General features: G+C 36.4%; 2 protein-coding genes across 4 annotated transcripts in view; both read right to left on the reverse strand.

The window, feature by feature from the left end:
- Positions 1–1,041: 1,041 nt before the first annotated feature.
- The window catches only part of LOC109194387 (uncharacterized), a 74,378-nt gene continuing 58,519 nt past the window's right edge, over positions 1,042–16,900 (reverse strand). For both annotated transcript variants that reach the window (XM_019358855.2, XM_019358856.2), the window contains exons 7-13: positions 5,343–5,633; positions 4,828–4,908; positions 4,409–4,513; positions 3,225–3,265; positions 3,035–3,101; positions 1,674–1,738; positions 1,042–1,586 (exon numbers count right to left, since the gene is read on the reverse strand). In XM_019358855.2, the coding sequence (XP_019214400.1) occupies positions 1,374–1,586; positions 1,674–1,738; positions 3,035–3,101; positions 3,225–3,265; positions 4,409–4,513; positions 4,828–4,908; positions 5,343–5,633 (863 nt within the window). In that variant the 3' untranslated portion in view covers positions 1,042–1,373. The remainder of the gene's footprint in view (positions 1,587–1,673; positions 1,739–3,034; positions 3,102–3,224; positions 3,266–4,408; positions 4,514–4,827; positions 4,909–5,342; positions 5,634–16,900) is intronic.
- Positions 8,993–11,174, reverse strand: LOC102081117 (uncharacterized). Of its 2 annotated transcripts, XM_019358859.2 has the most exons (6): positions 11,023–11,174; positions 10,811–10,837; positions 10,369–10,659; positions 9,922–10,212; positions 9,472–9,762; positions 8,993–9,318 (listed from the first exon to the last, which is right to left on the reverse strand). In XM_019358859.2, exons 1-6 carry the CDS (start codon positions 11,054–11,056, stop codon positions 9,029–9,031), a joined length of 1,224 nt encoding a protein of 407 aa, XP_019214404.1. In that variant the 5' UTR covers positions 11,057–11,174; the 3' UTR covers positions 8,993–9,028. The 2 variants fall into 2 exon arrangements, with proteins under 2 accessions (XP_019214404.1, XP_019214405.1); XM_019358860.2 differs by lacking the exon at positions 9,922–10,212 and having other exon boundaries at positions 11,023–11,168.

Here is a 16,900-nt window from a genome sequence, read left to right on the forward strand (position 1 = left end):
CTAGTTGTTTAATCTAATTGTTAGTATTTTACTTGATTCATCCGCTCTGGCCCTAAAATGATTTTGTGGGACCATTAACAGCCTTTGACTGAAAGATTTCAGACTGCGAGAAGAGGAGTAGGGTTGTAGAAGGTCAAAAATATAGGCTGGGGCTTGACCACACAGGGATCTTAAAGTAAGGGCTAAAACTTTTAAATAAATTCTAAAATGTACAGGTAGCTAATGTAAAAAGATTAAAGAGTAATATGCTTTCCCTTTTGTGTGTTGGTTAAAAGCTTAGCAGCAGCATTCTGCAATGACTGGAAATGGTCAAGATCCTTCTTATTCAAACACATAAAATGGCTTTTACATTAATAGATCGATAGATAGCCCTTTATTTGTCACGTAGATATGCAGTGAAATTGGACCACTTCCAGTTGTACATACATTTCACATACAACGCACTGGGAAGACAGGTCGGAGAGATGTAGGATGGAAACAATGAATATGCAATGCATGAAGGAAGACGAGGAGAAAAAGAACACCTAGATTGAGCTCCTACAAAAAAAAACCACCTCAGCACAGAGAGCACATGAATCTTTACACTATACAACAGAAAGGACGTGCATCAGAGGCGTTAGCTCATTTTGAATTAACATCATGGGCATTTCAGATTTCAACACAGGTGGCTGATTATTACACTCTGGAAATGGAATGAATTTGAGTGTTATTAACCCAATAAATCATAAAAAAAAAAAAATGGTTAAATTTTTTTGTAAAGATTTCTGACATCTTGTGTAAATTTAACCCTGTAACAATTTTATTATTTCTAATAAAAAAAGAGTGTGATCTACCTCATGCTGTGTATCTTTCTGGATTTTATACTTATTGGGTTACATACTTATTTGTGATGTACGCTGTACAGTACATAAAATCAAAAAGAAAGTTACATACTATGTTTATATGAAGCATGTGCATTCTTACTGCATTTGATGTATTTTAACCATATATAGTACATATTACAGAATGTAACACCCACATCTACATCTGAATTTAATGGAAGCTGGCACTGCCCTTGTGAGGCACAGTGATAATTACAGCATGTAATAACCTTCATAATGTTCTACAGAACATATTTTGTAGAAAACACAAATGCTGCTTGAATAATACTCAGTGCATTGGTAATACAAAGATCTGAACTGACATCAGAAAGTAAGCACTTACAAAATGTTAAATCAGGTTTAATAATTCTGTTAATGTTTTGGAAATTATTATGTTTCATGCAACATAAAAATGTTATCCAGGTGAGACTCCTACAAAAAAGAAAAAGAAAAGGAAGAAAAATACCTTCCTGCCTTATGGATATTGCTTGAGTGTGTAATGGCCATTTAGTCTTATCTTCTGTTCTTTGCCAATACAGTACTTTTTAATTTGTTTCCGTGTAGCTGTAGAGTGCTGTATACCACATCCGTTTTCCTCGAAGATCTCTTATCTGGCTTCTCAGGGTTGGTGGAGTACTGTAGAGTGCTGTATACCACATCCACCTTCCTCAAAGATCTTTCATCCGGCTCCTCAGGGATGGTGGAGTACACGTGGCATACAGAAGACTAGAAATAAAATAGAGCAAAAGTTTTTTGCATCTCTGTAGAACATACATGTATATTTAATATTGTGGATGCACATGTCTCACTTACATTCTCAGTTTGAGACTCTTCTCTGCTCAGTTGATCAGACCCAGCAAGTAACACAGATCTGGACTCTGAGAAATAAAGTTACTCTTCTATCACTTTGTATTTGTATACATTACAAATCTCTCTCTCTCTGTTTATATATATGAAAAAGGAAAAAGGTCTGAGTTATATATTATGAAGCAAAATTATTGGATTAGCAAGGTAAGTTGAATCTAAAGTCAGAGTTTTTAGTGTCACAACAGTGGCTTTCTTTTTAGTGCTACATCACCATGATAACTAATGCTGAACATACAGCCTGGTCCAGATCAGTGGATCTTTGAAGTTACACATTCTTGTAGTTATAAGGAATTGTGGAAGAGTTTCTTTTATTTATGTATTATTCACATTATTTTATTGTATAATGCCTTGGTGGCACTGGATTTTAGCATGTCTCAGTGTCTCTCACACTCATACTGTTAAACAGATGGTACCTCAGGAAGTTGAAGGGAATTATTCACATACAAAGAACCCAGGGTGGGGGGAAGAGTCTTTTGTCTCTTCGATGACTCTAAGAGGTAGCAGGGGAGTGTGAACCTTAAGGTGTGAAACCAAGGTGTTAACCGAGGGCCATGCTAGGCTAGGCTCAGTTAGGGACTCTGCCGATCATCTGCCCCAGCGATGCATTCCCTCACCAAGCTTGGTTTCTGTTCTTGTTTTTATTAAAGAATGTTAGTTACCGCTCAGCGCTTGTCTGCAGGCTTTATTAAATGGAAAACTTTCACAACAGAATAAATTATATATATACACAACATGTAGAAAACAGCGTTAAATGAAGTCTGTCACATTCTCAACACAATTATTCACATTTTAATGGTGATATAGAAAATATATAATCTTTTTGATGCTTGGTCCTAATCTGTTGCCAAGTCTTGTTTTTGGCATTGCTGTAATTGCAGCAACTAGAACACAGATAAGAAAAGTGATCAATATATTTGTAGACTGTTTATCATGTGTGTGAATGTGAGAGTGAATGAATAATGTCATTGTAAAGCGCTTTGGGTGCCTTGAAAAGCGCTATATAAATCCAATGCATTATTATTATTATTATTATTATCACCGGGAATATTAATGCCACATTGATTTGGTGACAAACTACAGTGATTCCCGTATCTCAGAGTCAGAGCTGAACACACTCAGCAAATATTATTGTTTAAGTGCATCTTTGTGATCTTGGTTTGTAGTATACTCCTCTGATATTCATACAGTAACATGGTGTTTGTTGTTTAAATGCTTTGCTCATCAAAATAATCTTAATTCTTCCTCTTATTTCCTCATACCAAAATAAAGCAAAAGGAAACCTGGGAGCACAAAAATCAGCAGCTCACCTTTTGGTGGGTCCTCACCAGGAACTAAACTGATCATATTGAAGGCTTCATTATCATTTCGAGGTAACTTGTTTCATAAAAAAGAAGAAATGGAGAAGAAGAGAAGTCATGCATGAATTGCAATTACTCACCTCAATTATTATTAGACACAGGACATTTTTTATAATAATAAATAAATAAATAAAAGTACCGATCCTTCTTGGTCAGTTTTTTTTGTGTTTGAAAAGTCACCTACAGCAAAAGGCAAAACAAAAATCAGCATAACAAAACTACCATTCAGGAAAAAAACAACAGTACTTGCAGACACCCTATGAAACATAATACCAGAAGTGAATAAAGAGTCAATATTTAATTCATAGTGGTTGTGAAGGTGATGTTCTATTAGGGCAGAATGATGGATACAGCCACTTAATAATGGAGCCATTGAACTCTATATGGGCACGGGCATTCTTATAGTTGTGTGAACAATAACTTGAGCTTGTCAAGATGAGAGGCCTGCAGTTTTCAATTAATTGTTTTGTCATTGTAGATAAACATTGTGCTAGACAAGCTAACGCTGACTTGCTTTCACTGCTTTTGCTGATCTGAAGTCAGTTACAATCTGTGCTTTGTGTAGAATTAAAACTACCATTAGCAGGAAATATCCCTCTCATTTATCACTGCAACATACAAGTTTTGTCTTAGCAACCATTTCGGCCAATGATATAAGAAACCTTTTGACAGTTTGAACGATAGAGAAGGGAACTCCTGCCATGTTCATCAGGTCAAGGGAAGTTTTTTTTACATCTCTGAGCAATCACTTAGTTGACCAAATACACAAAGTTTAACCAGCTTTTATGCTGAAACTTACTTTACTTTACACACATTGACAGTTAACCATATCACAAAGTTCTATTTTGAATTCAGCTCTGATTTAAACAAAATATTTGATATACGTTTTAAAATCAGAATGTAGGCCCCATCAATGAATGTATTTATTCATTCATTGATGGGGCAGGAGGAGTATATCTCTGCTTTCCTTCCTCTAAAAGTCACCACACAAACCGATCGGATGTGACATCAATAGAGTAACAGCTGGATTAAAACAGCTGGGTGAATTAATATATTTGCTGGTGTGTTGCAGTAGTGAGGTACAGAGTGTTGGCGCAGAGCAACTGAAACATAATGCTGAGTCTTAAGGAGGAGTAACACAATAGTGGAATAGATTGTAAGTATTGAAAAGGAGTATAACATATGGAGTCAAGCAATCAGTTTATGAGGTGGTCAGTGGATTTTGTGTATAAGCTTCTAATATATGAAAGTCTGGTCTCATCACATAGACTGTAGAAAAGGTTTCAGGCTATACATGACATAAGGAATTGTTACTGTCCTTACCACTTCTTCTTTTCGCAAAAACAAGAGCCACTGTCAGTGAGATGATGCCCACAGTTACACCAAAACCAGTTGCAACTATAGGTAGAATTTTACGAGCAAAAGGTACTAGAAAAAACACAGACCACAGACATGTGTCAGTCTCATGTCCCATTTTGTTAAGAGAAAAAACAGGAGGACAGTTACTGTAAAAAAACAAAAAACAAAAACAAAAACAAAAAACCCCAAAACAAAACACCAACCTATTTCAATGTTTAAGGAAATATTTTGTTTTTCGTGTGTAGTAGAAGAAGTAGTCCCATTAATGCTGAGATTTTTAGAAGTAATGAATACTGAAATAAATGACTATCTTCAAATGTCAAAACACAACAACGCCAACGGGAATTGACCGAGACATTTTTAGTGACTTGTAAAAATCTTACCAATAGTTGGGTTTCTTGTGATTGTGTCACTTGTGAAGTTGATGTAAGGAGGAGGAGCAGAGGTCAAAGTGTTGTTTTCAGCTGCAATAAAAGAAGATGGTGTTGCGATTGTTTCATTATTTGAATTTCTTATGAATTCACGACAAAAGGCCTTTTCCTTCCACTACTGCAATGCTACAACAGCACAGTGTCAGTGTTTTACACTTAACAGTCCTCTTTTAAATTCAAAACAATATTGTTTTACCGTCATCTGATGTCAGTGCGTAATACTGAATGCAGTATAAACACATATATCAGTACTCAGAATTCTTCTCCTTGGAATGCCTTAAATCCATTCAACAAATACAAAATTGATTGAAGAATGAAATTATGTATCACCTCCTAATATCTGTTACATTTAAAGCTAAAGAGAGCCTTATAAACATTTAGGCTTTAGCTACCGTTTTTGGTTTGTAGAAATAAATGCACATCCTATAATGAGGTATAATAGAGAGCAGCACATTGTGATCACTTACTTTGTATGTTAATGAAAGATATGTTACTGTGAGGAGACTGGTATTGTCCTCCTTTATGCTGTGACATGTAAAAACATGTCACTTCCACCTCAGCAGAACTCTGCTGTGCCATAAAGAGGAGCTCAGTTCCTGTGAGTGTCTGCTGACAGGAGATGGACGTAGAATTTCTTCTTCTCATAAAGTACAAAAAACACTGAGTCACAGAAACAGATGATGGAGTCTGACAGTTCACTGTGACTGAGTCTGTCTCTGTGATCGTCCATGGATTCACTGTCAGTTCAGGTCGAGGATCTAAAGACATAAACATTTGATGAGTTTAATGAGCAAATGTTTCATTTATTTGAAAATAAAGTCTAACAATGAAAACTGTTCTGAGGTTTTTACTTTTTGAAATGATTAAGTCTAATGCACATTAAAAATTTCCTCACACACCCACAAGTTGAGAAGTGCTTGATGTTTTGTCCTGATAGTTTATCTTAACATCCAAATATTTGTACATCACTGTAGTATTTACTCTGGTTTTATGATGACTGATGAGACCATAAACTAAAGATTTAGTCTTAAATCAATTCAACAAATTGGCAGTTTATCAAAGAAAAAAACTGGTTTATCTCTCCTAATACAAATTATAATTACAATAAATAAAGCACTGTAAACATTGGCTTTTAGCTTCATACTTTGGTTTGTTAAAGCAAAAAATAAATGCACATACTGTACTGAGGTATAATATAGTTTGTATGATCACTTACTTTGTATAGTAATGAAGGATATGTTGCTGTGAGGAGACTGATATTGTTCTCCTTTATGCTGTGACATGTAAAAACATGTGACTTCAACCTCAGCAGGTGAACTCTGCTGTGCCATAAAGAGGAGCTCAGTTCCTGTCAGTGTCTGCTGACAGAAGATGGACGCAGTATTTTTTCTTCTCATAAAGTACAAAAAACACTGAGTCACAGAAACAGATGATGGAGTCTGACAGTTCACTGTGACTGAGTATGGCTCTATGATCATCTGTGGATTCACTGTCAGTTCGGGCTGAGGAGCTAAAAAGCATACAAATGTATCAAGTTAAATAAATGCATTTTTCATTCATTTGGAAAATCAAATCTAACAATAGACATTGCTCTGGGAGTGTTTTTTTTTAAATGATCAAATCTGATGCACATTATAATTTTCATTACACAATTTGAGAACAGCTTGTCGTTTTGTATTGATATTGTAGCTTAACCTCGACATATTAGTGTAATACTGTCGTATTTACACACTTTGTATAGTAACTGATGACATGGTACTCACTGGAAATTTGATCTTAAATCAATTCAACAAACTGGTAGTTTATTTAAGAATAAAACTGTACATCCATCCTAATGCATTACAATTAAATTAAATTAAACTCTATAAACATCAGCTTTTCGCTTCCTACTTTGGTTTTTTAAACAAAAAGTATATGCACATGCTGTACTGAGGTATAATATAGACCAGCACAGTATAATCACTTACTTTGTATGCTGATGGAGGATATGTTGCTGTGAGGAGACTGGTATTGTCCTCCTTTATATGGTGACATGTAAAAACATGTGACTTCAACCTCAGCAGGTGAACTCTGCTGTGCCATAAAGAGGAGCTCAGTTCCTGTAAGTGTCTGCTGACAGGAGATGGGTGTAGATTTTTGTCTTCTCATAAAGTACAAAAAACACTGAGTCACAGAAACAGATGATGGAGTCTGACAGTTCACTGTGACTGAGTATGGCTCTATGATCATCTGTGGATTCACTGTCAGTTTGGGCTGAGGAGCTAAAAAGCATACAAATGTATCAAGTTAAATAAATGCATTTTTCATTCATTTTGAAAATCAAATCTAACAACAGACATTGCTCTGGGAGTGTTTTTTTAAATGATCAAATCTGATGCACATTATAATTTTCATTACACAATTCGAGAACAGCTTGTCGTTTTGTATTGATATTGTAGCTTAACCTCGACATATTAGTGTAATACTGTCGTATTTAAACACTTTGTATAGTAACTGATGACATGGTACTCACTGGAAATTTGGTCTTAAATCAATTCAACAAACTGGCAGTTTATTTAAGAATAAAACTGTACATCCATCCTAATGCATTACAATTAAATTAAATTAAACTCTATAAACATCAGCTTTTCGCTTCCTACTTTGGTTTTTTAAACAAAAAGTATATGCACATGCTGTACTGAGGTATAATATAGACCAGCACAGTATAATCACCTACTTTGTATGCTGATGGAGGATATGTTGCTGTGAGGAGACTGGTATTGTCCTCCTTTATATGGTGACATGTAAAAACATGTCACTTTCACCTCAGCAGGTGAACTCTGCTGTGCCATAAAGAGGAGCTCAGTTCCTGTCAGTGTCTGCTGACAGGAGATGGACGCAGATTTTTGTCTTCTCATAAAGTACAAAAAACACTGAGTCACAGAAACAGATGATGGAGTCTGACAGTTCACTGTGACTGAGTATGGCTCTATGATCATCCGTGGATTCACTGTCAGTTCAGGCCAAGGAGCTAAAAAGCATAAAAATTTCTCAAGTTAAATAAACAAATGTTTAATTTCTTTCAGTCAATCTAATAATAGAAACCTCTCTCAAAGTTTGATCAAATGTGATGCAAAAATTTTTTTTATACCGTTTTTTTCTGACCTTAAGCCGCACTGTCAATGAACAGCTGCTCTATACCCATGTTGTTGCAGTATATTAATAACTAACCTCGTATTGTGGATAGATTATCTCAGTTGTTCTCTTGACTGAAGTTTGGTCCGTTTACAGCATCCTGCCATGCGATTGCATTTGTCCCTAACCATTGGGAACCCTCACATTAACTTTTATTGAGTGGAAAAAAGTTAGCGTTCATTGTCCAGCTTTGCTGTGTTTATGCTATGCTAACTTAGCTGTGTCACTAGCGATCACGTAGCACATCATTATATACCAGCTAGCCCAACTTCAGTAACCCACAAACGTCACTGCTGTTTAGTTTTCTGTCTTCATTTATGTTGGTATAGCAGAGCTGTACGTTTTAATTTTTTTCAGAAATCTCTCAGTCAGAACATGCTATATCATGTTTACGTGGAAACTAGCGAGCTAAATTCCTGCTAACTTCTAACTCCGTTAAATTTAATAAACTTAATAAATTCTGTTTTCATGGATGCCTGGATGCTAAACTCAATTGTTACAACTAGTAAAGCTGCATCACTGATTATTTTATTAAAGATGAAAGAATTTAGACAGCTTTTAACTCTCAGTGATTCCACAGTGTTCGTTTGACTTTGGGACCTGAAGTGGATGGAGTTTTGGACCCATATTACTCCACGAGGCTCCTGACTACAGTAGCCGTAATGCTCCGACAATCCCTCAAGTGATACGGCTTTGTAGCTTACCAAAGTCGTACTAAAACATTTTTTGACAGATTTTTGAGCACTGGGTACCACATAAAACTGGTTCAAGGTCTGTAAGCACAACCAGAATTCAAAAATCAGGCACACCGGATTATAAGGCACGCTATTGATTTTTGAGAAAATTAAAGGATTTTAAGTGCACCATATAGTGCGGAAAATACGGTAACCTCCCTCAACACCCAAATTGATAGAAACATGCTTTTTCGTATTGATACTGTAGCCAAACATCCTCGTAATGCACAGCACTTCAGCAGAATTTACTTACTTTGTATGATGATTGCTGACATGTTACTCACTGGAGATTTATATTTAGAAACGTAATAACAGGTCATTTCAACTGTAACAGGCGAACGTTGACGTGTCATTGACAAAATTTCAGACCCTGTCAGAGTCCACAGAAAAGGAGATATTTTGACAGTTTTATCTCCTGAAAAGAGCAAATAACACTGAGTCACAGAAACAGATGATGGAGTCTGACAGTTCAGTGTGACTGAGTCTGTCTCTGTGATCATCAGTGGGCTCACTGTCAGTTTAGGTGGACGAAGATCTGAAAAATTAAAGTATATGTTAGATTATTTAAATAGATTTATAACTATATTATTTATTTTAAATTAAATAAATAATATAGCATAAGCAGTAAGATTAACTCCATAAGCATCAGTGAAACATATAAACTGTTCATGATACTTTAGTCACTCACTGTTTATGGTGATGATGGATGGCTGGCTGTCAGGAGATGTATGTTTATCACTATAAACCTGTACAGTGTAAGAACATCTCACTTCAACCTCAGCAGGTAAACTCGTCTGTGCAATCTTCAGCAGCTCACTGCCTGTCAGTGTCTGCACACAGGAGGAACCTTTGGACAGTTTTTGGCATGCAATGTAGAAATCACACTGAGGCACAGCAGCATGTGTCTGACAGCTCAGTGTGACTGAGTCTGTCTCTGTGATCAGAGGTGGATTCACGGTCAGTTCAGGTGGACGAAGATCTGAAAAATTAAAGTATATGTTATATTATTTGAATACATTTATATGTATATTATTTATTTTACAATAAATACTTATAATGGCAGCATACGCTGTGAGATGAACTCCATAAGCATCAGTGAAACATATTATAAACTGTTGATGGTACTTTAGTCACTCACTGTTTATGGTGATATTGGATGGATGGCTATCAGGAGATGTATGATTAACAGTATGAACCTGTACAGTGTAAGAACATCTCACTTCAACCTCAGCAGGTACACTCTTATGTGTGATCTTCAGCAGCTCACTCCCTGTCAGTGTCTGCACACAGGAGGAACCTTTGGACAGTTTTTGGCTTGCAATGTAGAAATCACACTGAGACACAGCAGCAGATGTGGTACAGTTCAGTGTGACTGAGTCTGGTACTGTGATCATCAGCAGGCTCACTGTCAATTTAGGTGGATGAAGATCTGAAAAATTAAAGTATATGTTATATTATTTGAATACATTTATATGTATATTATTTATTTTACAATAAATACTTATAATGGCAGCATGTGCTGTGAGACGAACTCCATAAGCATCAGTGAAACATATAAACTGTTCATGATACTTTAGTCACTCACTGTTTATGGTGATTGTGGATGGCTGGCTGTCAGGAGATGTATGTTTATCACTATAAACCTGTACAGTGTAAGAACATCTCACTTCAACCTCAGCAGGTACACTCTTATGTGTGATCTTCAGCAGCTCACTCCCTGTCAGTGTCTGCACACAGGAGGAACCTTTGGACAGTTTTTGGCTTGCAATGTAGAAATCACACTGAGGCACAGCAGCAGATGTGGTACAGTTCAGTGTGACTGAGTCTGCCACTGTGATCACAGGTGGATTCACAGTCAGTTCAGGTGGAACCCTGGCTGAAATTACATATACACAGATGTAATTTTAAATAGTTAACATATGCACAAAAATATTCATGATGAGCAAAGCTGAGTTACTGTAGAGAAGCTCCAAAAATAAAAATAAAAACATCCCATACAGTGATAAAAACATGAAAATATGACTGACCTTGAGCTTCGATTTCATGAAAAGAATCTGAAGAAGAAAAGAACAAAACAACAAAATAGATTCAACAATACAAAATGTAAACTAGTATTAACATTCTGATGTAAACAAGAGAAACATGCTAACAGCAACATTTAACAGCCATTATAAGTGAGCCTATGTTAAGGAATAGCTGATATGAACATTGAATGAACCTGATAAGAAGTTTAACTTACACATGAGAACGACTAGCAGCAGGAGATCAGCCATGATTAAAAGAACAATGTGAATGTGCAGAACAGGCTACAACAGTCTGTCTGACTGCTCTGACTCTCCCCTATATGAAATGTTAACTTTAGAACTTGCTTTCAGGAAAACCACAGTTTTCAAAGTGTCACACTAACTGGCCACAGTAAGACACACTTCACATACTGTGAACCTGCAATGATACACTTTTCAAAACCCTCACACATATAACTAGAATATATTTAGCCAACTACAGCATTAGTACAGAACACTTAAAGTGTTTGTTGGTCATTTGTGTGGCTTTGCTATTGTGTTTCTTAAAGGCTCGTATTCACTAGAATGACAGGAGGACTAATACATACATGCTTTATATCACGTACATCTTGTTACATCAGATACATAAATGTTTTTCAGTGTTTTGGTGGAGGGTTTTTATCATATTGGCCTGAATAGATTACTAACAATTTTTAAGATACTGATACATATTTATTGAAACCTTCATTCCACCTGATTTACAAACATGTCATTGTGTGCTGACTGCAGCTTTATATTTACTATACAAACATGAGAACAAACATTTAATACAAGACTATAAATAAGCTTTTTTATTGATGTTTTAATGTTTTTCTATGATAAATTGTTAGTTCTTTACAACTGATTTTTCACACTCACTGTAACTGATTATCTGTCTGAGTGCTGTTGTCAGCACTGTCAGATGTTAATAAGCAAACATTAATTTACATAGAATGGATGCTCTTTTATTATTATTAAATACTTTTCATAGGTGTTGTATGAATAATAATAAAGTGTGCGATGCCTCACTTTGTTCCTTAAAGTCATGTTGTCTTTGTTTCATGTTTTGAAATACTTGCCTCGGCTCTCGTTTTTTAAACTTTCACTTCACGTCCTCCTGTCTTTGTGTCTGTACAGTGTGATAGAAGTTTCGCGTCATGGCTTTACAGAGTCACATGTGCTCCAACAAGACAAAGATGTGGTGTATAAACTAGAGATGGCACGATGCCACTTTTTTATGTCCGATACCGATACCGATATCATAAATTTGGATATCTGCCGATACCGATATGAATCCGATATAGTGTGTTTTTTAATCAATAAAACTGTTTTTTTAATATCTTGCTGCTTTTTGTATAAGTTCATACTGAAGTTTAAATAAACAACAACACTAAAGCTATTCTGTTATACCTGTATGTAAAAAATACACTGCACCCAAAATATTTCATAGTTCAGCAACACTGATAAATCTAATAAACTTAAACCTACTCCATCCTCCCTATTCTGGTATTTTAAAGAGTACTTAGCAGAAATATTAAGCAACCTAACTAATAGGGTTGCAAACTCCCAGCAAAAAAAAAAAAGGGAACCACCCCCCACCCTCCACCTCATGATGCTTAATCGACATAATCAACTTTAATTTGATGCAGCGTGAAAAAAAAATGCAATTAAAAATAAATAAATAAATTATTTTTCAAGAATAATTAAATAGATTCAACATCTTTCTTCTACAGAATTGCAGACTGCACAGATTGTATCTTCCCAAAGGAAAAAGTACTATAGCTTACTAGGGTATATTAGACTTAATAGTTAATATATACAGTAATGGACTTCTATACATTTTACATCAGATTAAAACTTTGGGTGTAAGATTCAGATAATTATTTATTAAAAGCTAGACATTTTAAATGAGAATAAGAAAGAAAAGTATGTCTTTGTGCCCCCCTTTTCCCTGTTAATGCCCTATCGGCCCCCCTGGCTAAACTTTGCTAGATCCGCCCCTGCACAGTTACCAGCTGTCAGCTACATAGAAAAGGATCCTGGTGTAGAAAGTAATATTAAATAAATTCTAACAACAGCTTATCAAGGTTAAACGTGCTGCTGTTGTTCAGCCGCTGGTTTCCTCTTTCTGGTGCAAAGTGGGCCAAAAACAAAGAAGAGAGACTCGCGACAGAAAAGCCGATCAGCTGATCATTAAGCAGTTTCATGATTGAAGTAGCAGCAGGAAGGGGAGAGGGAGAGAGAGAGTCAGTCGCTCCATATATCGGTTGTTAAGCTTAACATGGGAATGCTTTACAAACATTCAGAGATGAACTTACACACTTGCTTTACTTCTCTCTGGGATAACTTCCTCGGAGATGAAATGCTGGTTTGGTAGCGAGGCTACGAATACACACAGCCGCTCTATCACGTGAGCACACTGCTCCGATGTGCTACGGTTATGAGCCGAGTTACGCCGTGTCGCAAGTTTTGTGAGGTGCTTTTTTGATATTTAATGGATCGGATTACATTTTTTATTTCTCTCCGATATCCGATCCAGTAATTTAGGTCAGTATCGGACCGATACCGATACGTAATATCGGCTCGGTCCATCTCTAGTATTAACAGGTCAAACATAGGACATTAACCAAGTGGACTAAAGTTTATATCTTGATATATTGACTTAGATGACATTTGTTATTAACATTTTTAGTTCGCATTTGCAGTTTAGTTTGGTTTATTCAACAAAACTGCTTGGTCTTGAGAAGGTTTAGTAAAAGACCAGAGTATGAAAATTCACAGTGTTAATTGTGTGCCTAGAAAATCTGGCTATTACCCTGTGTCTTCTATAAACTCTTGATACTCCCCTCACCAATTAATCATCGTACCTCCTAACCCTCCAGTTTTGTGCACCCCTGCCCCCCTTACTTTAGTGTTCCCAGTGAAAATTGACCGGTCTGTTTTAACAACTCTTAAATTAGCATAACAAACAGCTTGCTCACAAGTTCAGTGATAATAAAATGAAAAGTGTGAATATACAAAGCATTTTCAGTTCAAGTGTGAAAGACTTAATACAAGTTACATTTAAATTTAAATAAAAACAAAAATTAGAAGAAAATTATTTAGAAAATTAGCTCACTGTTTTGGTTTGTAACATCCCAAATTATTCACATAATTTGGGGATCTACTGTATGTATTATAAAATAGAGTATTGAAAGTAGACTGATAGCTACTGGCTCTGGAACAGAACACTGCTCTTGTCTTACAGGGAGATGTCCATTCCAAGGGTTAGGGTTAGGGGTTAGTAGTATTTTTATTCATCTTTACGCATGAAAAAAAGATTTCTGAACTTGTATGTGCATTTTGAACTTCATTTGTTTAAACATGTACTTTATTCATTTTTTAAAAAAACATGTCAGGGTATGGAGTGACACAGTGTCCAGTGTAGTGGTTTATGTGCAAGTATACCATCAGCACTGACACAAATACAAGAAAGCCTTTGAATAGCTGTCCACTGTAGTGACCACTATGCACGAAAGGGTTAAAGTGCGGCTCCTTCCCAACTTTTTAAACTAATCGCACTCATGCCTTGTTTGCACTGTATTATAAAACCTCTGTTCAACAGAGAGGCATCCTTTTCTTTTGTCTGCTGACATAAAGAGAGATCCATGGAACCATGTAAAACTAACTTGAAACTTGAACCTGACATATGAACATACTTCATTTAATATCCATATTGTTGCATGACGAACTCCAGCTCATGAGAACTTTTTTTGAAATGGATCTAACACGGGCAGACTCACTGTTATGACATGCATGTTCATTCTCTTCAGCACCCTCTGCTGGTCATAGTGAGATTACTCACAAGCCTATATTTTGGTGGGTCTCCAAAAGTTGATTGTTCTTCAGCACACTGAAGGAACAATGGGCTGGGAGGTCTGAGCGTGCATCAAGACATATATTTTGGTGGGGCTTTTTATGTTTCTGTTGGTGGAGGAAACAGGAAGCTGGCTGCTTGTTAGCCTGCAGGATATGCTATTCATTGGCTTAGATGCCTTTTAAAACATTTCTGCCTTGGAGAGTTAATGCTTGTGAGTATTAATGATACAACATGTTTACAAGTTTAGTTAGCGCATTTCTATCAGAGATTTTTTTGGACACAAGTTATTTCATCTGTTATGTTTATCCTTGGGAACTCACTAAGTTGTATTGTGATCACTACTGAGTCACTGGTTTTAAGGGAAGGTTTATAAGTTTATATCTTCTGGGAAATTGAAGTTTTACTAGTTTTTAATTATTTTCAATTTTCATTTGATGTTTGGTTAGATTTTTTCTACAAAACCAATTCAGAGTGTTAATTAAGTGCTAGAGGAACTGGCTATGGGCCTCTTTCATGTATCTACTGTTTGTTCTCCCCTCAACATTTGTCAACTACCGTCATACTTCCATGTTAAAAGTTCCAACTTTTATCAAAACTTGTTATTGTGATGTTCAGAAGAAAGTTTGTCTTAAATGTGCTAAAATAGGCTGTGGCTGAACTGAGGAGTTTAACTAAGGGCTGTTTTAACTAACTTCCAACAATGAAAATATGGAGATTAAAGTGAGCAAAAAATGTCTTCTTTAAATTAAATGTTATTAAGTCAATGCTGGCACATTCTCGTGTTATTCTATTTGTGTATTTTTTTGTACATTTGTTATAGATAAATGGAAACACGATCCAAATACAGGAGAGCTCTGTTTCCTATCTAAAACTAGAGAAAGAGTGGAAACAGACAAACTGGCATCAGATAAAGGCAGGGGAAGACTACTTGTACACATGGAGCAGATAGCCTGAACAGCCTGAAGTGAGAAAAATAAAACTGGGGGAAAACGAATGAGGACAAATGAGATGTACAAAAGCAGACAGTAAAAAGAAAGAACAAAGGCTTCAAAGTAAAATAGGAAGTAAACCAATGATAAACAACTAAAACTAAACATGAATAAGAGGAAGACAGAGAAACAAAAGGAACAGGGAACTAGTAATACTAGAAAAAATGATGACCATGGTGAATTTCTTTAGTTTTTATTCAAGAAAAATGGTTTGGATCTGTTTAACATTACTTTCTTTTTTTTCATTAGTCTTTGCATGCAATACTGTCACTATTGCAAATTTTTTATATCAACAGTAAAATGGAAAGCTCCTGGTGGTAATACACTTGATATAACATAAAGAAAGTAACTGAATTCCGCACAGGAAACAATATTTTCACTTATGTGGTACATGAGTTACACTGCACAAAACTTCTTTGTTACACCAATGCAGGGGAGGTCCTAGCTTTTTTGGTGCCCCCCCGACAACGTTATGAATGAAATGTGCTCTATTTGGAAGCACCCTGCCCCCCTCCCCTTTCGACAGGTTGTGTGTGAGACAGCAGCAGCAAGCAGGCCCACCGAGGGCCTTCGCGCTCACTTTTCACGTATAGGTGTGTGATATCATTCGCACCAATGTGTTTTCTAAATTTTAAGCCTGTATCATAATGTCTGTATCACATTTCAGGGATTTTGAGTCATTCTGCGCACCAGATGGATTAATTGCGTTAAAAATTTTAATCGTGTTAAGCGTGATGATGGCGTCAACGTCGACAGCCCTAGTTTGTTTTGATTTAGTTCTATTTTGTGAGCTGGTTATTAGATGCAGCTCCAGCCAGCCAGAGAATCCCCCACCGCCCCACCCCTTTCCTCCCTATGCAGCAAGCAGGAGGGGCACCTCATAAGTGGAGGGAGCTCTTAATCCTCGCGAATGAGCAATGATTTGTGATTGCATGGGCACTGATTGGTGCCCATGCAATCACAAAAAATGTGTCGGCATGATGTCAGGGCAGCATGGGTGCGAGCAACTTGCCATTGCCCATGATGCTGCCCCCACCACGATGCCGCCCTGTGCACCCATATCAAAAACCACCATTAAGTACCAGAGTAAAATAAGAATCTCAATCTCAATCACAATCTTTTGGTGGAGGCGGACACATCTTTTTTCCTTCTACCTCCCTTATCTTTCCTGCTTGGCTTGTCTTGTCTAACTCTAACCCTCTAACCCTCAGATAGTCTCTCAGTCTT

Source organism: Oreochromis niloticus, linkage group LG5, assembly GCF_001858045.2.
Source record: "Oreochromis niloticus isolate F11D_XX linkage group LG5, O_niloticus_UMD_NMBU, whole genome shotgun sequence".
Classification (NCBI taxonomy): Eukaryota; Metazoa; Chordata; class Actinopteri; order Cichliformes; family Cichlidae; genus Oreochromis; species Oreochromis niloticus.